An 18362-nucleotide genomic window follows, 5' to 3' on the forward strand; every position below is an offset into this window, starting at 1 on the left:
TTTATCTAAAAAGTGTTGGTTTTTAAAGTGGTTGTAAACCCCAGACATGATATATGAACAAAACATATCCCTTTATAGTGTGCACCAAGAGAAAAAAATATAACATCCGAGGGAGCTCCAGCTCATCAATTGGCTCTGTTCCTGTGCTGTGCTCTACTCGTTGAGCTCTGCAGTGTGTACTTTAAGCTCTCCACCCCCTTTTTTTCCTGACAGCTCTGTCAATCTTTATAATTTCTGCACTTTGAACAGATGTAGAGAAGAGAACCCTGCAGATAAACAGGTACAATATATGTAGGAGGATTTGATTAATTTCTGTGTACCACCTGAGGCAAGTCGCTTCACTGGGTATATGTAAGGGTTTACAACCACTTTAAGTAATGTTGCTTAGATTTTTGTGCATTTGTCATATTTCGTAAAAAAAAAAAAAAAAAGTATACACTGCCTTTCAGAAGTTTGGGGTCATTTAGAAGTAATACAGTCTAGACATTGTTAATGTGGTAAATGACTATTCTAGCTGGAAACGGCTGTTTTTTTTGTTTTTTTTTGGAATATCTACATAGGTGTACAGAGGCCCATTTCTAGCAATCATCACTCCTGTTTTCTAATGATATATTGTGTTATATAATCGTGTTAAAAGGCTAATTGATGATTACAAAACCCTTGTGCAATTATATTAGCACAGCTGAAAACTGTTGTGCTGATTAGAGAAGCTATAAAACTGGTCTTCCTTTGAGCTAGTTGAGTATCTGGAGCATCAGCATTTGTGGGTTCGATTGTACTCTAAAAATGCCCAGAAAAAGATAATGGTGGAGGTAATGTGATGGTCTGGGGATGCTTTGGCACTGGTAAAGTGGGAGATTTGTACAAGGTAAAGGATTTTTAATAAGGAAGGCTATCACCCCATTTTGCAACGCCATGCCATAACCTGTGGACAGCGCTTGATTGGAGCCAATTTCCTCCTACGACAGGACAATGACCCAAAGCACACCTCCAAACTATGCAAGAAGTATTTAGGGAAAAAGCAGTCAGCTGGTATTCTGTCTGAAATGGAATGGCCAGTGCAGTCACCAGATCTCAACCCTATTGAGCTGTTGTGGGAGCAGCTTGAACGTATGGTACGTAAGTAGTGCCCATCAAGCCAATCCAACTTGTGGGAGGTGCTTCAGGAAGCGTGGGGTGAAATTTCTTCAGATTACCTCAACAAATTGACAGCTGGAATGCCAAAGGTCTGCAAGGCTGTAATTGCTGCAAATGGAGAATTCTTTGATGAAAGAAAAGTTTGAAGATCAAAATTATTATTTCAAATAAAAATCATTATTTCTAACCTTGTCAATGTCTTGACTATATTTTCTATTCATTTTGCAAATCATTCGATGAATAAAAGTGTGAGCTTTGAAAACATAAAATTGTCTGGGTAACCCCAAACTTTTGAACGGTAATGTATATATGTATGTATGTATGTGTGTATATATATATATATATATATATATATATATATACAATTTGAGTAATTGATTGAAAAAGTAAAAAGGAGTAGTGTAGAGTTGCAGGCATCAATCAAACGCATCAATTTAAGGGTTGTGACAGAGCTGCTAAAACTGGCCATAGACAGTGTGCGGCTGTTGCCATCAATTAGTGTGTAGCTGTCCATGGGACATGTTGGAAAACTTTTATGCAGAAAAAGAGAAACTTTACCAGTCCATGCGCTGATCCTGAACTTGAGTTCCCAGGATGGGGATTCCTTTAAAAGAAACTGACGGTGATGGACCAAAACTGTGCAATAAAAAAGGAAAGAGCGCACAGGTGACCTGAAGAAGGAGGCCACACCTCGGAAACGTGTTGTCATAGCAACCTTATTGTGGTCATGTCAGGAGATCTCTCCCCTGTGCACCCGAGTGTCCGTGTCATCTGAGTGGTCGTCCGCAGTACATCATGCTTGTGTGGCGCCTGCTGGTCCGGGCACATGCGCACATCGGTTAGCTTACCCGGAGAAGGAAGTGTTCACCTCCGGATGTCTCGGGTCGGAGGAGGCTGCCAGCGAGTGGAGGTCGTGCGGCTGGCGGGACCTGGAGGAGAGAATCGTCTTCTCCCTGGGAACACAGGGAATCGATCTATCCTGCATGACATCCATTGACTTTTGTGAGTTACATTTCAAATGGCTTTGCTTTTATTTAAATAAAACGGTGTTATGCTAGGGCGGCTGTGTGCTCTTTCCTTTGTTTTTTAATGGAAAACTTGTATCAATCAGTGAGCACAGCTGCTAATCAGTGTTTTCTGACAGTGGCAAGTTTTGCTGTCAGAACACAGTGTCCCAGCAGAAGGGATTTCTCCATCTACCTTGTTTATGTAGATGAAAGAATCTGTTAGTTTTTATTTATTTATTTTTTGTTCAGCAAGCTTAAGTCCCGGTTCATACTGGGGCAACTTGTCAGGCGACTTAGCCGCCTGACAAGTCACGCTCCATTCAGTGCAATGGAACCATTCTAATTGGAGCAAGTCGCTCTGACACTCAACTCAAAAAATAAAGTTATATGGAAAATTTAGAAATGTTAATTGTGCCTATGCAGGATCCTGAACTACCCAGACCTTTCGTATGGCATTCCTTAAAATTAACATTGCACTTTTCAGTATTTGAGTTGGCACTCCTGCATACAGCTTCAGTTGAATGTCTCTAGTTTGAGATCTAAGGTGCTGCTGCCTCTGACTGCTAGTATCTGGAGAATTGGTATGAGATTTGGTGATGTAATTACTGTGTTGCTTATTGTTGATCTTGCTGAAGACTCTTACACGAGGAAGCAAAAGCCCTTTTTCTAACAAGATGGCTACCCCAGACAGAGACACAGTGCAAAACAAGGCATTGTAAGTCCTTAATAAGGAAAATAGCTGCAAGGAGACCATGGGTAATATTTTATCACTTATCCTTTGCCTGCCTTTTGCTTTTACAGGGGGCACAGCTTCCAAAGTTAAGTTCCTCTTTTGGAAAATATGGTTGTCACATGTGGTGGCAGGGTCTCTTTAAATACTTATAGCATCAGCTGCAAGACGGTTTTAGGGCTTTGGTAAATGCTGACTGCTCATTCGTATTGCCTAATAATAGCACAAAAGAAAATGTAATGCCTTGACTGTTACAACCTTGTTAAAAGCATTTTTGACCATCCTGTTTTTAGTTTATTTTTATTTTTTTTTTCTTTATTTTAACCACTTTACCACCGGAGGATTTTGCTGTCTTCCGTCCAGGCCACTTTTTGCGATTCGGCGCTGTGCGAATTTAACTGACAATTGCGCGGTCGTGCGATGCCATACCCAAACGAAATTTACGTCCTTTTTTTCCCACAAACAGAGCTTTCTTTTGGTGGTATTTGATCACCTGTGCGATTTTTACTTTTTGTGCTATAAACAAAAAAATAGCGTTTATTTTGAAAAAATAACAATATTTTTAACATTTTTTTATATGAAATTCCCCCCCAAAAGAATGTAAAAATCAAATTTTTTTTTAATTTTTGGCCAATTTGTTTTCTGCTACATATGTTTGGTAAAAAAAATCGCAATAAGCGTATTTTGATTGGTTTGCGCAAAAGTTATTGCGTTTACTAACTAAGGGAAAGATTTCTGTCATTTTTGGTGTTTTTTTTTTAACGCGTAATGGCGGCGATCTGCAATTTTTTTTGCGGGACTGCGACATTGCGGCGGACAGATCGGACCCTTGACTGACATTTTGACACTTTTTGGGGTACCAGTGACATTACTGCAGTAATCAGTGCTATATATATGCACTGTTACTGTAAAAATGACACTGGCAGTGAAGGGGTTAATTTTATTGGAGAGGGAGGGGTTAATGTATGCCTGGTGCTTACTGACGTGTGGGGGGGGGGGGGAAATGACTTTGTGAGACGGACAGATCGGATGTCCAGCTATGCTGAACACTCCGATCTGTCAGTCCCTGTCACTTAGGAGATCCGCCCGCTCTGTTTACACAGGCGGGCGGATCTCCTCACTCGATTCCCCGACGATCGGGGCAGAGCAGCGGCGATCGCCGCTGCTCCTCCCCTGGCCCGACTCCCGCTGTGAATGAAAACAGCGGGAGTGCGCCTCCGGTGGCGCGCGAGCGCCGCCTACAGGGGGAGGAGTCCAGCGACGTAGGTCTACGTCGCTGGACGGGATCGTGCCACTTTGCCGCAGTACGCTCAATGTGAGCGGTGGGCAAGTGGTTAACATAACTATTATGGAATTATTTTTGTAGCTATAGTTGAACACACACATATGAACAGAGTGTGTGCTTTTCAAAGGTTATAAAAGTAGGGGCAAGTGGATTTCCTTTTTATGAAGTTATACACAATGGCCAATTTTTTAAATGTTTTTTATTTTTTTTTTCATAAGGATGATAGGACATGCTCATCTCAGTGTTTTTTTTTTCCTCTAGAGGCAACAGAAGAGATTTTCAAGATCGCTTCGATGGCCCCAGGTGCACTCTTGATGGAGGCACAAAAAGAATATGAGGTACATGATCCCATCTTGTAAACATTTGTACTTTTAAATGGTTTCATTTCACTACAAGATACAGTAGTGATGGTCAGCAGGAGGAAATGGTGAGAGCTGTGGCGGATCCATGAGATAAATGCTCCCAGGATGTTCTGGCGGTATGGGCTTAGGAAAAACAAAGTATTTCCACTATTATTTTGCAGGTCCTCCTGTTTTAGAAGCTTTTATTTCATGACAGGGTCATTTTAACTGAAATATAACCCCCCATTTAAAAAAAAAAAATCTCTAAATATATTAGATTTGAGATGTAACTGTATCCCTGTTAAGGCTGGTGTGGCCTACCCAACATAGGACAATGTTCATAGCCATCCTTAACCACTTGCTGTCCAGTGTACATATAAAATATACTGTATGCCCTGGTCCTCAAGCGGTTATACTAGCATCATAGCTGCACCCATGACCCTGGTACTGTTTTTTTACAGCCAAAGTTTGCTTTTTATCTAAAGGTGATCTTGCCAGTTTTATAGCTGCCTGGTGACTTTTTCAATGGAAAGGAAGGGCCCCCCTTCCACATCCGCTGATCCCGGGCTCTTTCTTTCCACTGGGGAGCCTGGGACCACTGTAAGTGGTCGGGTCAACATCCTGTTTCTGATCTCCTCTGTGATGAATTAGATTTGGAAGCGATGAGGATTCAGTCACTTTAAGTGCTGTATTTCCCTGGCTATTATAGCCAGGAAAGCAGCTAATCAAACAGATCTCTATTTGATCAGCTGCCTAGGAGGGAAGAGGAGGAATCCGGGGGTCTAATAGACTTCTGATTTCTTCATAAAAAGTATTTTTCACTGCCCAAAGCTATCACAAAGGGTGTTGTTCACCCCTTGTAATAGCAATAAAGTTGAATGAAAAAAAAAAATGAAATTAAATAAATAATAATAAAAAAAGTTTAAAGCACCCCCATGCTCACATGCAAATGCACACGTAGGTCCAGCACTCATATGTAAACATGGATTGCACTGCAATTATTTTAGCACCAGAGCTCACATTTAACTTCAAACTGATCATCTGTAAAGGTTTTTAAAGTGTCTCCTGTAGATCATTTTAGGTACATCCACCATTTTATTCTTCAACGCCTATGATTTCTAAAAATATATATTTTTTGGGGGTTCTAAGTAATTTTCCAGGAAGAAAATGCCGATATACCATGTATATAAAAAATTGCAAAATTGCTCTGGAAGACAGGTGGTTAAGTTGACGACCTATGAATATTTGCAGCATAGGTTAAATGGAATACTATGAGAGCCTGGAAAGGTGTAGGTCCTAATATAATGTCTGATGATATATTTATAAATTTGTTAAAGAGGGATAGGGAGGACTTTTACGATATTTCAAATTCTCACTTAATTTCATACATTAATGTGAATATAAGGGCAGCTAAGAAGAAATTCTTAGGCTGGCCATATACGGTTCGAATCTTGGCCGGTTCATCAGAAACCAGTTGAGATTTGCACCATTAATTTGTAGGCTGAATATACCAAGTTGATTGATCAATCAACTTGGGTACAACCAGCCTGCCTGATTCGCTGCTATCGCCACTAGCGATGATCACTGTATTTTCCCGGGGGGGGCGCCCCCCCCCCCCCCAGCGGGAGAAGAAAATTGCTTGGTTGGCACGGTCTATGGCTGCCTGTTATGTTCATGTACAACCCCTGGCAAAAAGTATGGAATCACCACTCTTGGAAAATGCTCATTCAATTGTTTAATTGTGTAGAAAAAAAAAAAATCACAGTCATGTCTCAAAACTATTTTTATTTAACATTCCAACCTTCTGGCTTTACGAAAAACTTGGAAAAAAAAAAGAAAACTGTAGTTAGTTGCAACTGTTTTTGCAGATCAAGCAGAGTAAAAAAAATAAAATCACTCAATTTTGAGGAAAATATGGAATCACCACCATGCACTTTGCAGTTCTAAAACAAAACATATGCATCAGATTACATCTGCTAATTAGTCTTCAGTTAAGAGTGCTTGCACACCTTGGTGAGCTGTTGCACCAACCTGATTGCCATGAATCATTTCTCCAACATGAGAGATGTCAGTTGAAACAAAGGAGAGGATAAAACTTCTTCAAGAAGGTAAAATATCATGGAATGTTGCAAAAGATGTTGGTCCAGATTTTAGACACAGCTGACTGCAAACAACGAAGTACAAATCAAATGGGAAGGTTGTGAAAGGGAAGCGCACTGGTAGACCAATGAAGACATCAAAGCGTCAAGCAAAATGCCTTGGAAACAGAAAATGCACAACAAAACAAATGAGGAACAAATGGTCAGAAACTGGAGTCAATGTCTGTGACCGAACTGTAAGACATCGCCTAGGGATTAGGGAAATGGGATTTACATACAGAAAAGCCAAACGAAAACCTTCATTAACACCTAAACAGGAGAAAACAAGGTTACAGTGGGCTAAAGAAAAACAATCATGGACTGTAGATGATTGGATGAATGTGATATTCAGTGACGAATTACGAATCTGCATTGGGCAGGATGATGATGCTGGAACTTTTGTTTGGTGCCGTTCCAATTGAAATGTACAAAGACGACTGCCTGAGGAAATCATGGAAATTTCCGTAGTCATTGATGATATGGGGGTTGCATGTCAGGGGGGAGGGGGGTAGGACAGTCAATATATCTTCAATAGATGCACAAGTTTATATTGAGATTTTGGGCACTTTTCTTATTCCATCAATTGAAAGAATGTTTGGTGATGATGACTTCATTTTTCAGGATTATAATGCATCTTGCCATAGGGCAAAAGTCATGAAAACTTTCCTTCAAGAAAGACCTATAATGTCAATGGCATGGTCTGCAAATAGTCCGGACCTCAATCTAATTGAAAATCTGTGGTGGAAATAGAAGAAAATGATCCATGACAAGGCTCCAACCTGCAAAGCTGATCTGGCAACTGCAATAAGAGAAAGTTGGGGCCGATTGATGAAGAATACTGTTTGTCGATAGTTAAATCCATGCCTCAAAGAATTCAAGCTGTTTTAAAAACCAGAGGTGCAACAAAGTACTAAAGGTGTACTGTAGTGCTTTTTTTTTTTTTTTCACGATTCCATAATACAGTATTTTCTTCAGAATTTAGTGATTACATCAGAAGGCCTGGGGTTGTTCTAACCCCGGTGGGAAGAGGGAGTTATTTAGGAGCGGGAGGAGAGTGAGGAATGGAGACATTAGGTTACCGGAGTACCGGTCCGAGTGCCAGAGGCATAGACTGTATAACATAAGAGGGCTCAGAGAAGGAGGGCGCAATTGGGAAGGGAACCACAGGAAGGCAAAGATCAGGATAGGGGCACAGTTAGGGATCCCTAGGAGCACCTACAAGGGGGCACCTGAGGCTGCAGGCAACATAGTGAGCTGAGAAATTTGTGCTGTATTAGATCTATTTTCAGTAAAATGTTGTAAGCTTAAAATCCTTTCAATTTCTCACACACTTGATGTCAGCCTTACTAGCGTGTTATTGCTAGGCTCTAACTATTTCCACATTTTGGGTTCACTCTTTTTATTAAACACGATCAAAGAAGTATCACATCAGATCATTAAAAAACACAGACAAAAAAAACTCTTAAATAGTCTGCCCAAACAGTCCATATATTTGCACTGAGAAAACTGAAAAAAAAAGTAATAAATGTGTTGTTCTGCTGCACATAAAATGCAGAGCCTGTATGTTTTCCTGCATGTGGAAAGGCACTGTTCAGGCAGTCTGTATATTGAACCCCATTTCAGATTTTTTCAATTAAACAGTTATCTAATCAACTGTAGTGATTTGCTTGAGTGCTTTTTTATTTATTTTATGCATTTATTTATTCTTGTTTAGAAACAAAGCCAGAAGGCTGATGACTATCTGCGTGAAATAAAGGATCAAAACCTACTTCCTGTAGCAGTAGCAAAGTGTATTGAAGCAGCTGGTTATGAATATGCACCAGAAATGCAGAAATCTTTGCTTAGAGTAAGTTGTACTAAAAACATGTTGTTTTTTTTTTTTTTTACATGTAGACCATAATAATTGAGTATAAATGCTTTTTCAATTTGTAAACAGTCATATCACTGGAGGTTATGCTGTCATAGCGTAAAGAACGTATTTTTTTTTTTTTTTAGTCAAGAGAGATTACCAATAATAAACTTCTAAATAGTCCAGCAACATTTCTAATGCAGTCTTTTGTATTGATGCAATGCCAGAACCAATTATAAATTAGAAATGAAGAACCTATAGACAGGTGAGAAGTACAGCAACTCTTGGTAAATTAGGTAGATTTCCTGTTGTGTGCAACCCTAGTCACACAGGTAAAAGTGATGCTTTTTTGGTATAAACTTCTCCTTTTGTATCATGCAATTATTCTGTTAAAAATATTATTAGAAACACGCTATTGGAGAAAACATTATGTCAAAACTGTATGTTCATGTCAACTTTTTTATTTTTTTATTTTAATATTCCTGGCTATGCACTCTTTCGGAGAGACAGTGTAAAAAAGGAAAGGTGGCCCATGTCAACTTTTTAATTGTAAAAAACGAGGAGAGAAAAAGGTCATAGCTGTATGTCTCTTAAAAACGGTCTGTAATGATGTAAGTCTCTCTTTTTAAGAACATTGGATTATCCTATCGCATTGCATCATTTTTTGCAAAAGAAATTTAAAGAATTCTAAAATATACCCTTTCCTATGGACACACTAAATGGCTTAAGTTGAGCATCTAAGACAAATATTATTTGAACAGTTTAAAATGTATGCTGTAAATTTATTGAGAGTTTTTATATATTTATTTTATCTGTTGCATGTAATTACAATTATAAACCTTTTTCTTTTTACATTTAGGCAGCCTCCTTTGGGAAATGCTTTCTTGATTCCTATTCACCTTCAGATTTTGTGACAATGTGCCGTGATCTTCGTGTTCTCAATGCTATCAATGACTACCAGATTGGAATCTCTCTGAGTATCACACAGTATCTTTTTAAATCAATAGTCTGCTGAATATTGTAAAGCTTTTTTGCCAAGTCTCTTATTATTTAACCCTTTTAAATTAATATTAGAAATTAATAAAACTGCAGCCAATTTTTTGTTTTATTTTAGAAAAAGTATTTAGTCTTCCAAAAGTCTATCTAAGTGCCGGTTCACACTATAGCGTGTTCGGCGATCGCATGTATTATCGGAGCGCACTGCTCCTTCATTACATGCGATCGGATGTGCAGTGCGAATTCAGCCATACACTTTGTATGGCTAAATTCGCACAAAAGTCGCACAGGACCCTTTTTTTCAGCCGCATCAGGATCGGATCGCACAGTGGTGCACACTTGTGCGATCCGATCCTGTGCGAACTGTCAGATCGCACTGCGATATGCGATCAAGCTGGGGGTGTCGTTAACATTTCATTGACACCCCCTGCGTATTGCATATGGCAGTGTGAACTGCCAGATGTGCGTTTGCGATGCGGGAACAGGCTGCAAATTCGTAGCCTTCCCGCATCGCACAAGTGTGACCCGGCACTGAAACTAAAAAAAAGAAAAGATTTTGGAGGCAATTCACAGATTTTTCCAAAAATACACAAACAATCTTCCACCATATTATTTGATAAAATGTGAGGCAACTTGATTTATGCTAATTCAAAAGTCATTTGATTCTATTTTGTAAATTGTTTGAAAAAACTCTGGCATTACGACAATCCTTTCTGGTTAAGAGCTAGGAAAGCTGCTCAACATAGTGTGGAATAGGATGGAGTTTGGTCAGGTTCTGGGCCAGGAAAGGTATACTAGGACATCCTTGGGTCCTTAGTCATCTTGTTAATCAGTAGCTAAGCTGACCTGATGTGCAGGCACTATTGAGTGGCTGCTATGTTGTAGCAGGGGCAGTTTAGAAATTGCATACTTTTCCACATTTTCCAAAGATAAAGTGGCACTACACTGTATCTGAGCACCACAAACTAAAAATGCTGTTTAATTTGTTTTTAATATTTAAAGCAAACTCACCCATCCATCAATGTCTCCATGCTTTATTTTGTTGAGAAATCATCCAACTAGCATTTCTGGCTGTTGCCATCCTGAGCAAGGGCAGAAGATTCATGTACCATTTACTTCCTGGAATCCATCTGCCCTTAGCTCAGGAATGTAGACAAGAGGTTGTGCTTAGCTGAGGAAGCCCCTCCTCCCCATCCTGAAGACTCCTGGAATATATTACATAATTTGCCTAGGCCTGGAAACCAGGAAGTAACTGGAAAAAAGTAAAAAAAATAAAAATAACATGCTTTTATAGCATGTTACATGCCACACACACATCCAGGGTGTAACATGTTACTAAATGAGCAACCCTTTACAGGCTCCTAATAAAAAACATACCAAATGGCCATTTTTGTTTTTATTACAAAACAAATAAATATGATATACTTTCCTAGCATAAGGATTAAAAATAGGAATGTGGATTGAGAGAGTGAAGTTCCACTTTATTAAGCAAACATACCTAGGTACCCACTTATATATTTATTAAAAGGGTCCACCTCTGGAATTCTAAAGCAGCCCATACACGGAGCGAATTTCTTTCCTGCAACCACAGTTAGTGTTGATGGGGGAATCCCTCCCAATGCGCCATTGTGTTCTGCTGGCGGGGGAAGCTGTCCCCACCGGGGAGAAGACAGCAATTATTGCTAGTGGCTATACAAGCCGCTAGCGATAATTGCATTTAAAATTCCCCTGCCCATACAAGGTTCGAATCTCAGCCAGTTCAACAGGAACCAGCCGAGATTCAAACCATCTATGGCCAGCCTAAGAACCTTACAATCTCTAGTATTTTTTTCCCTTTCTTGCAGCAAAAAATCAGCTGCACCATCCTGTCAATAATAAGCATAAAGCTTGGTAAAGATATTCTGCATCATGATTCATAAGCAATTAACAAACATAACAAAAAATAGGCAAGAGAGTTTTGAGGGGATTTGGAATCCATTAATAAAATACATAAAAAAGAAAAGTTGAAAGTCAAAGTCAGTTTTCTCTTTTTAGATTATATAGCATTATGCAGCAGAATCCTTATCTTTCTTTTGGGGTTGAGGGAGATAATAGACACCTCGTCTCTTTTAACCCTCTTTCTCTACTTTTTTGCTTAACCATTTTCACTTTCTTCGATAATCTCACCTTCAATTTCACTAATTATCATATATTTTTTATATGTATTGAATGTGGGCATAAGACTCATTGTGATATATTAATTATAAATGGATCTTTATAAATAAGTTATAATAAATATGTTATAATACAGCTTGTACTTCAGGTATGTGTGTGCGTATGTATGTTAGTATTATACAGTGTGTGTGTGTGTGTGTAGAGGTGAATATCATAAAATTAGAATATCATCAAAAAGTAAATTTTTTTCAGTAATTCAATTCAAAAAGTGAAACTCATATATTTTATATAGATGCGTTACAGACAGTGATATTACATGCATTTCTTTCTTTTCATTTTGATGATTATGGCTTACAGCTAGTAAAAACCCCAAACTCAGTATCTCAGAAAATTAGAATATTACATAAGGCTAATAAAAAATAAAAGGATTTTTAATACAGAAATGTTGGCCTACTGAAAAGTATGTCCACGTGTACAGTATATTTTGCACTCAGTACTTGGTCGGGGCTCCTTTTGCATGAATTACTGGATCAATGTGGCATGGCATGGCATAGAGGTGATCAGCCTGTGGCACTGCTGAGGTGGTATGGAAGCCCAGGTTGCTTTGATAGCGGCCTTCAGCCCATCTGCATTGTTGGGTCTGTTGTCTCTTATCTTCCTCTTGACAACAATACCCCACAGATTCTCTATGGGGTTTAGGTCAGACAAGTTTGCTGGCCAATCAAGCACAGTGATACCATGATCAGTAAACCAGGAATTGATACTTTTGGCAGTGTGGGCAGATTCCAAGTCCTGCTGGAAAATGATATCAGCATCCTCATAAAGCTGGTCAGCAGAGGGAAGCATGAAGTGCTCCAGAATTTCCTGGTAGAGGGCTGCGCTGACTTTGGATTTGATAGAATACAGTGGACCAACACCAGATGACATGGCTCCCCAAATCATCATGGACTGTGGAAAATGTAGCATTTCATTTGGAAATCAAGGTACCAAAGTCTGGAGGAAGAGTGGAGAGGCACAGAAAACAAGCTGCATGAGGTCCAGTGTAAAGTTTCCACAGTCAGTGGTGGTTTGGGGAGCCATGTCATCTGCTGATCGCCTCCATACCACGACACATTGATGCAGTAATTCATGCAAAAGGAGCCCCGACCAAGTATTGAGTACATACTATACTTTACATGGGCATACTTTTCAGTAAGTCTTTTTTTTTTCTTTTGGTCTTATGTAATATTTCAATTTTCTGAGATAATGCACTTTGGGTTTTCACTAGCTGTAAGCCATAATCCACAAAATTAAAAGAAAGAAAGGCTTTCAAATATATCACTCTGTATGTAACGCATCTATATAAAATATATAAATTTCATTTTTTTAATTGATTTACTGAAAAAATTAACTTTTTGATAATTTTCCATGAGATGAGATGCACTGGTGTGTGTGTGTGTGTGTGTGTGTGTGTATATATATATATATATATATGTGTGTGTGTATATATATATATATATATATATATATATATATATATATAATACTGTATGTGTGTGTATTTTTTTTTATATATATATATATTGTATGCTGGATTGAGGCTCATTTTGATATATTAATGGTTTAGCTAATCATTTAAGCCCCTTTCACACAGGCAGCAGCCCTCACCAACCTCTAAGAAGTGATCAGCAGTGGCTTTAAGGCATTCAGAAGGCAATTCTGCTGCCTCCTAAATTATTTTTTTTGGGCTTTCTTTTTATCCCAAAGGAGATTTTGTTTTGAAATACTGTTGCAACTGTGAGTCAAGCATTTGGCTTACAATTGCATCAGTGTTTCCATTGACCTTAGTGGGCGAGTACTGCTGGCTGTCAAATCCAGCATGCTGATTTAAATTTTCTGCGGCATGTGTACCACCCTGTCCGGCTGCCATGGGAAGCTTTATGTGGGTGGCTAGGAGGCAGTTAAAATTCACATTAACTGCCTGCCTTTACCACCCCTTTGCTTTTCTTGTGAAAATGGTGTTACATAATGGTTAAGGTTTTCCTTTGGCTATCAAATTATCTTTAACATTTCTGCAGATACAAGCAACTCACAGTTCCAGTGCTACTTGATAGGTATTGTTCTGTTTCTTTATATAGTGCATTTAAATTTAGCTTAGCACATACCCTTTATCAAATACCATTATAGCGGAACTATAGATTCTAGTAATACCAGATGTTCAATCTGAAACTCAACACTGCATATTATGTTAGCACTTTAGACGAAATTCAAAGTTAGCACACTCATAATATCTGGGAAAATGTTGTCTTGTGCTTTCTTCCCTAAAGCAAACGAATTGAAAAATAATGGTGTCTTTTCCTGTATTTTGACAGGTTAGTTTTAAGAAGACTCTATCCTCTTGCTGTAAAAATTTGTGAGCACTTAAAGCAGCCTGACTCTCAAGGAGTGAGCCGAATTCTAGCGCACTGGGCATGTTACAAGGTAACATTTTTTCTAAAATTTTTTTTTTTTTTTGAGGTTTTGTCTTTAAAGTATGTTGTCTGTAAAACCTGTGCTATGTTTAGGTTCAGCAGAAAGAGAAAACTGATGAAGAAGTAGCTCAGGCCATCAATCAAAAGCTTGGGGATGCTGCAGGCATTTCATATTCAGAGATTGCTTCAAAGGCATGTGACTGTGGCAGAACAGAATTGGCTATTAAAGTAAGTATATATATATATATATATTCTATTTGCATGTAAAAATGAACAGCTCTTCGCATAGAAAACATTTCCAATAAATAAACTTTGAACATTGAAATCTAGGTAGAGTATGTGAAAAAGTATAGTTATAGCTGCTTACCCTGCACGTCAATCCAGATAGCCCAAATTTTCTTCGACAGTTTCTACTTTCATAGCCAAATTTGTATTAAGCCAAAACTTTTTTTTTTTTTAATCTGTTTTATAATTTTTAATAAAACAACAAAAACTGTTCACATTGAACATAGCTAAATGCTCATGGATGAAACCCTCGCAGGGGTCCTATCTCCGAAATCATTCCTTATACAGATTCATAGACAAAAAAGGAGGGTGACATTGATTTGGCAGATGGTATGTCTCCCTACAACAGTCACAACAGTAAGAGAATTAGATAAACATAAGACAGGGATGCAGCACCAGCCAGAAAACACTAAAAATGGCATAGTGATACAAGACTTAAGAACTCATGGTAATGTCCAAAGCTGTGGAGGGTTCTGCCAGCCATTTAGACAAGACCTTATTGTATTTACAGGGGCAGCCTCTGTTGGTATAGGTGTCTTTATAGAGTGGCAAGCTAATATTGACCAATTTCTTCTAAATGAAAGCGCAGGAGGGGTGGGTTTTTTCCAGTGCAGAGCAATGGCGTTTTTTAGGCATAAAATAGTGCTAAGTTGACTAGTGTCTGCTCTGACACTGTGGGTAAAAGTCTTTCTACCAGTCCTAGTATACAGCAGTTTAGTAAGGCCACTGCTTCCTCTCAGAATCTAACAATGGGCAAGTGAAATTTATCTTGTGTAAACTGTATGGGGTGAAATAAGCTTGGTGTACCAATTTGAATTGGATTAGGCTATCCCTTAATGAAACTAAATATCTAAAGGAGAAATCCCACACATCATCCCAATCATCATTATCGAGATCAGGTATATCTTGCTGCCACCTAGTTCTGAGGCACTCCAGCACTGGTAGAGAAACAGAAATAAAATGAGAGTATAATCAAGAGGTGGGCTTCTCAGTACAGTCAGATCAGAGTACCGTTTCTAGAAACCAACTGTTCAATCAGTGGATTCGGTTGTTGGAACTGACTGCGGAAGGCATGGGAGAGCTGGAAATAACGGAAGTGGTGGGAACTAGGTAGGTTGAAAACTGAGGTAAGTAGGGGCAAGGGAGATGAGGCTTGATTTGTGACTATTTGTGGAACCAGGTTGACATTATACTTATGTATTGTATAAGTCGCGCTAAATTGAAAAACAAACAAATAAATGTCCAACTGTTAAAGTCCCAAATATCATAAAGGTGACTAGTGATGTATGAGAATCTTGTGCTGCTTCCAAAAGATCCCGTAGGAATTGTGCTTACCAGAACGGCAATTTTAAATTGCAGAATTAATGTGATGAGATGAGTTCACGTGCCAGGTGATCCAATGGAATTCTAGCGCAAGGAACTCCCGATATGATGGTCGTGTATCATGTGGAAGAAAAATAATAATCCATAGCGTGATACCGTACAAAAATGTCAATGTTAAAACTGTGTAGGACTACAAGTACTGTGAAATCCTTCACCAATTGTGCAGCCGCTTACCAAAAATAACTAGTAAAGGGCATGTGATCAAAATAGAGGAAAAAAGAACCGCCACCAAACGTAGAGCCTCCTACCAGATAGATCTGTATAAGTATATTCTATCCAAGTATAGAAAAGGTGAACCACCACCAGACATAAGGCCTCTTACCAGATGGAAATGGAATGTCAGCAGAACATTGAATCCACATGCACCAATATCAGCAAGCCACCCAAGAGCGTATAAAGCCTCTTACCAGACCATAAGAAAAATGCTCGATAACACTTGATATATTTTCCCAATGTATGGAGAGGTAACCTCAGGGTCCCAATGACAATCCAGGCAAATCACTGATAGATACCACGATGTACCACTTGTTGTGTCTAGGTGGCCTCTAGGACCCCCTAATGCCGCAAGCTGAGCCGCTGTGGTTCTCAGGGTACAATGCCAGACCAGCCAGTAAAGGAAAGAGAAGGCGCCAATAGTGTAAAAACTTCCAACAGATTTATTCACATAAGGTAGTGTACTTACAAACAAAGAAGAAAAAGTAGCGAAGGATGTAAAGCCGCCGGCCGGACGGCAAGGCGCATCCGCTCCCTCGATAAGCTTCTGGAGATGACGTCAGCACGCCGTGACCAAACGGCGTTTCGTCCGAGGAGACGTTATCAAAGGTGATCACCTGGCACGTGAACTCATCTCATCACATGAATTCTGCAATTTAAAATTGCCGTTCTGGTAAGCACAATTCCTACGGGATCTTTTGGAAGCAGCACAAGATTCTCATACATCACTAGTCACCTTTATGATATTTGGGACTTTAACAGTTGGACATTTATTTGTTTGTTTTTCAATTTAGCGCGACTTATACAATACATATATTTTTAGGGGTGTGGTCACACTTGAAGTCGCAGCTCACTATCTGTCACCTTTAGCGCGGTTACAACCTTCTTTTTATCTGACATTATACTTAGTTCATGCGTATCACTCTGGCAATTTATAGAAGTTGGGGAGAGTGGGATTCAGCCTTAAGGGAGCATTTGGGGACATTGCAGCCTTAGTGCTTGCAGTGTAGGCCAACCCCCAGGATCGAGGGTGGTGAGCATAGAAGGGGTCAAAGCATTGTGGGCCTGAGGACCTCTAAATAAAAGGAATTTTAGGGCCTCCAAGGAGTTCAACCATGGCAGCTTCCAACAGGGTGGAGTGGTTGTTTAGATCTGGGTTCAATCATCATTCAACTGTGACCAATTGAGTGGCTAATAAATATTTGTAAATGTCTTGGAAAGCCAGGCCGCCCTGTGTACAGAGGAACATGAATTAAGGCAAAACTTTATTAGCTGTGTTAGCCAGGCAGATAAGGTTTAAGGAGCAAAAGTTTTCATATACCTAGAATCTCTCTACATAGAAACTGTTATGTGATGACCTGTCTCCAGCCTGACTGGGAACTCAGGGTCAGTGCACCGATTCTGCTAATTGTGTCTACTACTCCCATCCATAAGGGTTAAATCAAGGGGCATGTCCACACAATATAAAGGAGCCTTTTTATAGTGTTGCATGAAGACTAGGTTGTTCTGAAGCCTAAAGTCTCCTTCCTTTCCAAGGTGGTCTCTATCTTGCACCTTAACCAGGATATTGTCATTCCTTCCTTATATTTTGCTACAAAGCATCTTTAGGAATTCCCATGCATTGTTTGGACAATGTGTATGCTGTCAGAGTTTTCTTCTTGACTACTGCTCCCTTTCAGAATGTAGATTCCCTCCTTATGTTTCTGGATAGCTCACATAAGGGTCTTCCTGCATCTCGTTCCACCATTGCAAGGTGGATTGGACAAAATATCATCAAAGCCTATAGTCTAAAGGATAGGGTACATCTCTTCCCTGTGAGCGGGCACATTCTACCACATCTGTAAGTGCTTCATGGGCTTTTCAGTACCAGACATCTGTTTTGCATATTTGCATGGCTATCACCTGGAATGTTCAAGCCTCTTGTGATACCATTTTCAGGCGAAGAAGCTACAGGCTGCTCTCTGAGTCTTTGAACCATTTGGTTGTTATGTGGGCCGGTTTTGTTGGTACGTTGCCCAGTTCTCAATCCAATATCTGTGGGATGTGTTGGAAAAACTGATCTGATTCATGGAGGCCCAACCTCACAACTTACAGGACTTCGAGGATCTGCTGCTTGGTGCCAGATGCTACAACATACCTTAAGAGGTCTAGTGGCACCCATGCCTTGATGGGTCAGGGCTGTTTTGGTGGCAAAAGGGGGACCTACTTAATATTAGGTGGGTGGTCCTAAATCTTTGGCTGATTGGTGTGTGTGTGTATGTATATGTGTGTGTATATATATATATATATATATATAATATTATCCATTTTTACATGTTCAAATACGTTTTAACACTGGAGTACAGTTTCCTTTGTGTACTTTAGCACATTTTTGTACATTGATGCACATTGCAT

The 18362-nt window shown here is 39.4% G+C and overlaps 1 protein-coding gene across 1 annotated transcript in view; it reads left to right on the forward strand.

Moving 5' to 3' along the window:
• Positions 1 to 18362, forward strand: part of VPS16 (VPS16 core subunit of CORVET and HOPS complexes) — a 160589-nt gene that overhangs the window by 67501 nt on the left and 74726 nt on the right. Inside the window, exons 11-16 of the mRNA XM_082261094.1 lie at positions 4421 to 4497; positions 8353 to 8484; positions 9347 to 9474; positions 13695 to 13730; positions 13989 to 14097; positions 14181 to 14315. Coding sequence (XP_082117220.1) covers positions 4421 to 4497; positions 8353 to 8484; positions 9347 to 9474; positions 13695 to 13730; positions 13989 to 14097; positions 14181 to 14315 — 617 coding nt within the window. The remainder of the gene's footprint in view (positions 1 to 4420; positions 4498 to 8352; positions 8485 to 9346; positions 9475 to 13694; positions 13731 to 13988; positions 14098 to 14180; positions 14316 to 18362) is intronic.

Source organism: Pelophylax lessonae, assembly GCF_965119305.1.
Source record: "Pelophylax lessonae genome assembly, chromosome: 6".
Classification (NCBI taxonomy): domain Eukaryota; kingdom Metazoa; phylum Chordata; class Amphibia; order Anura; family Ranidae; genus Pelophylax; species Pelophylax lessonae.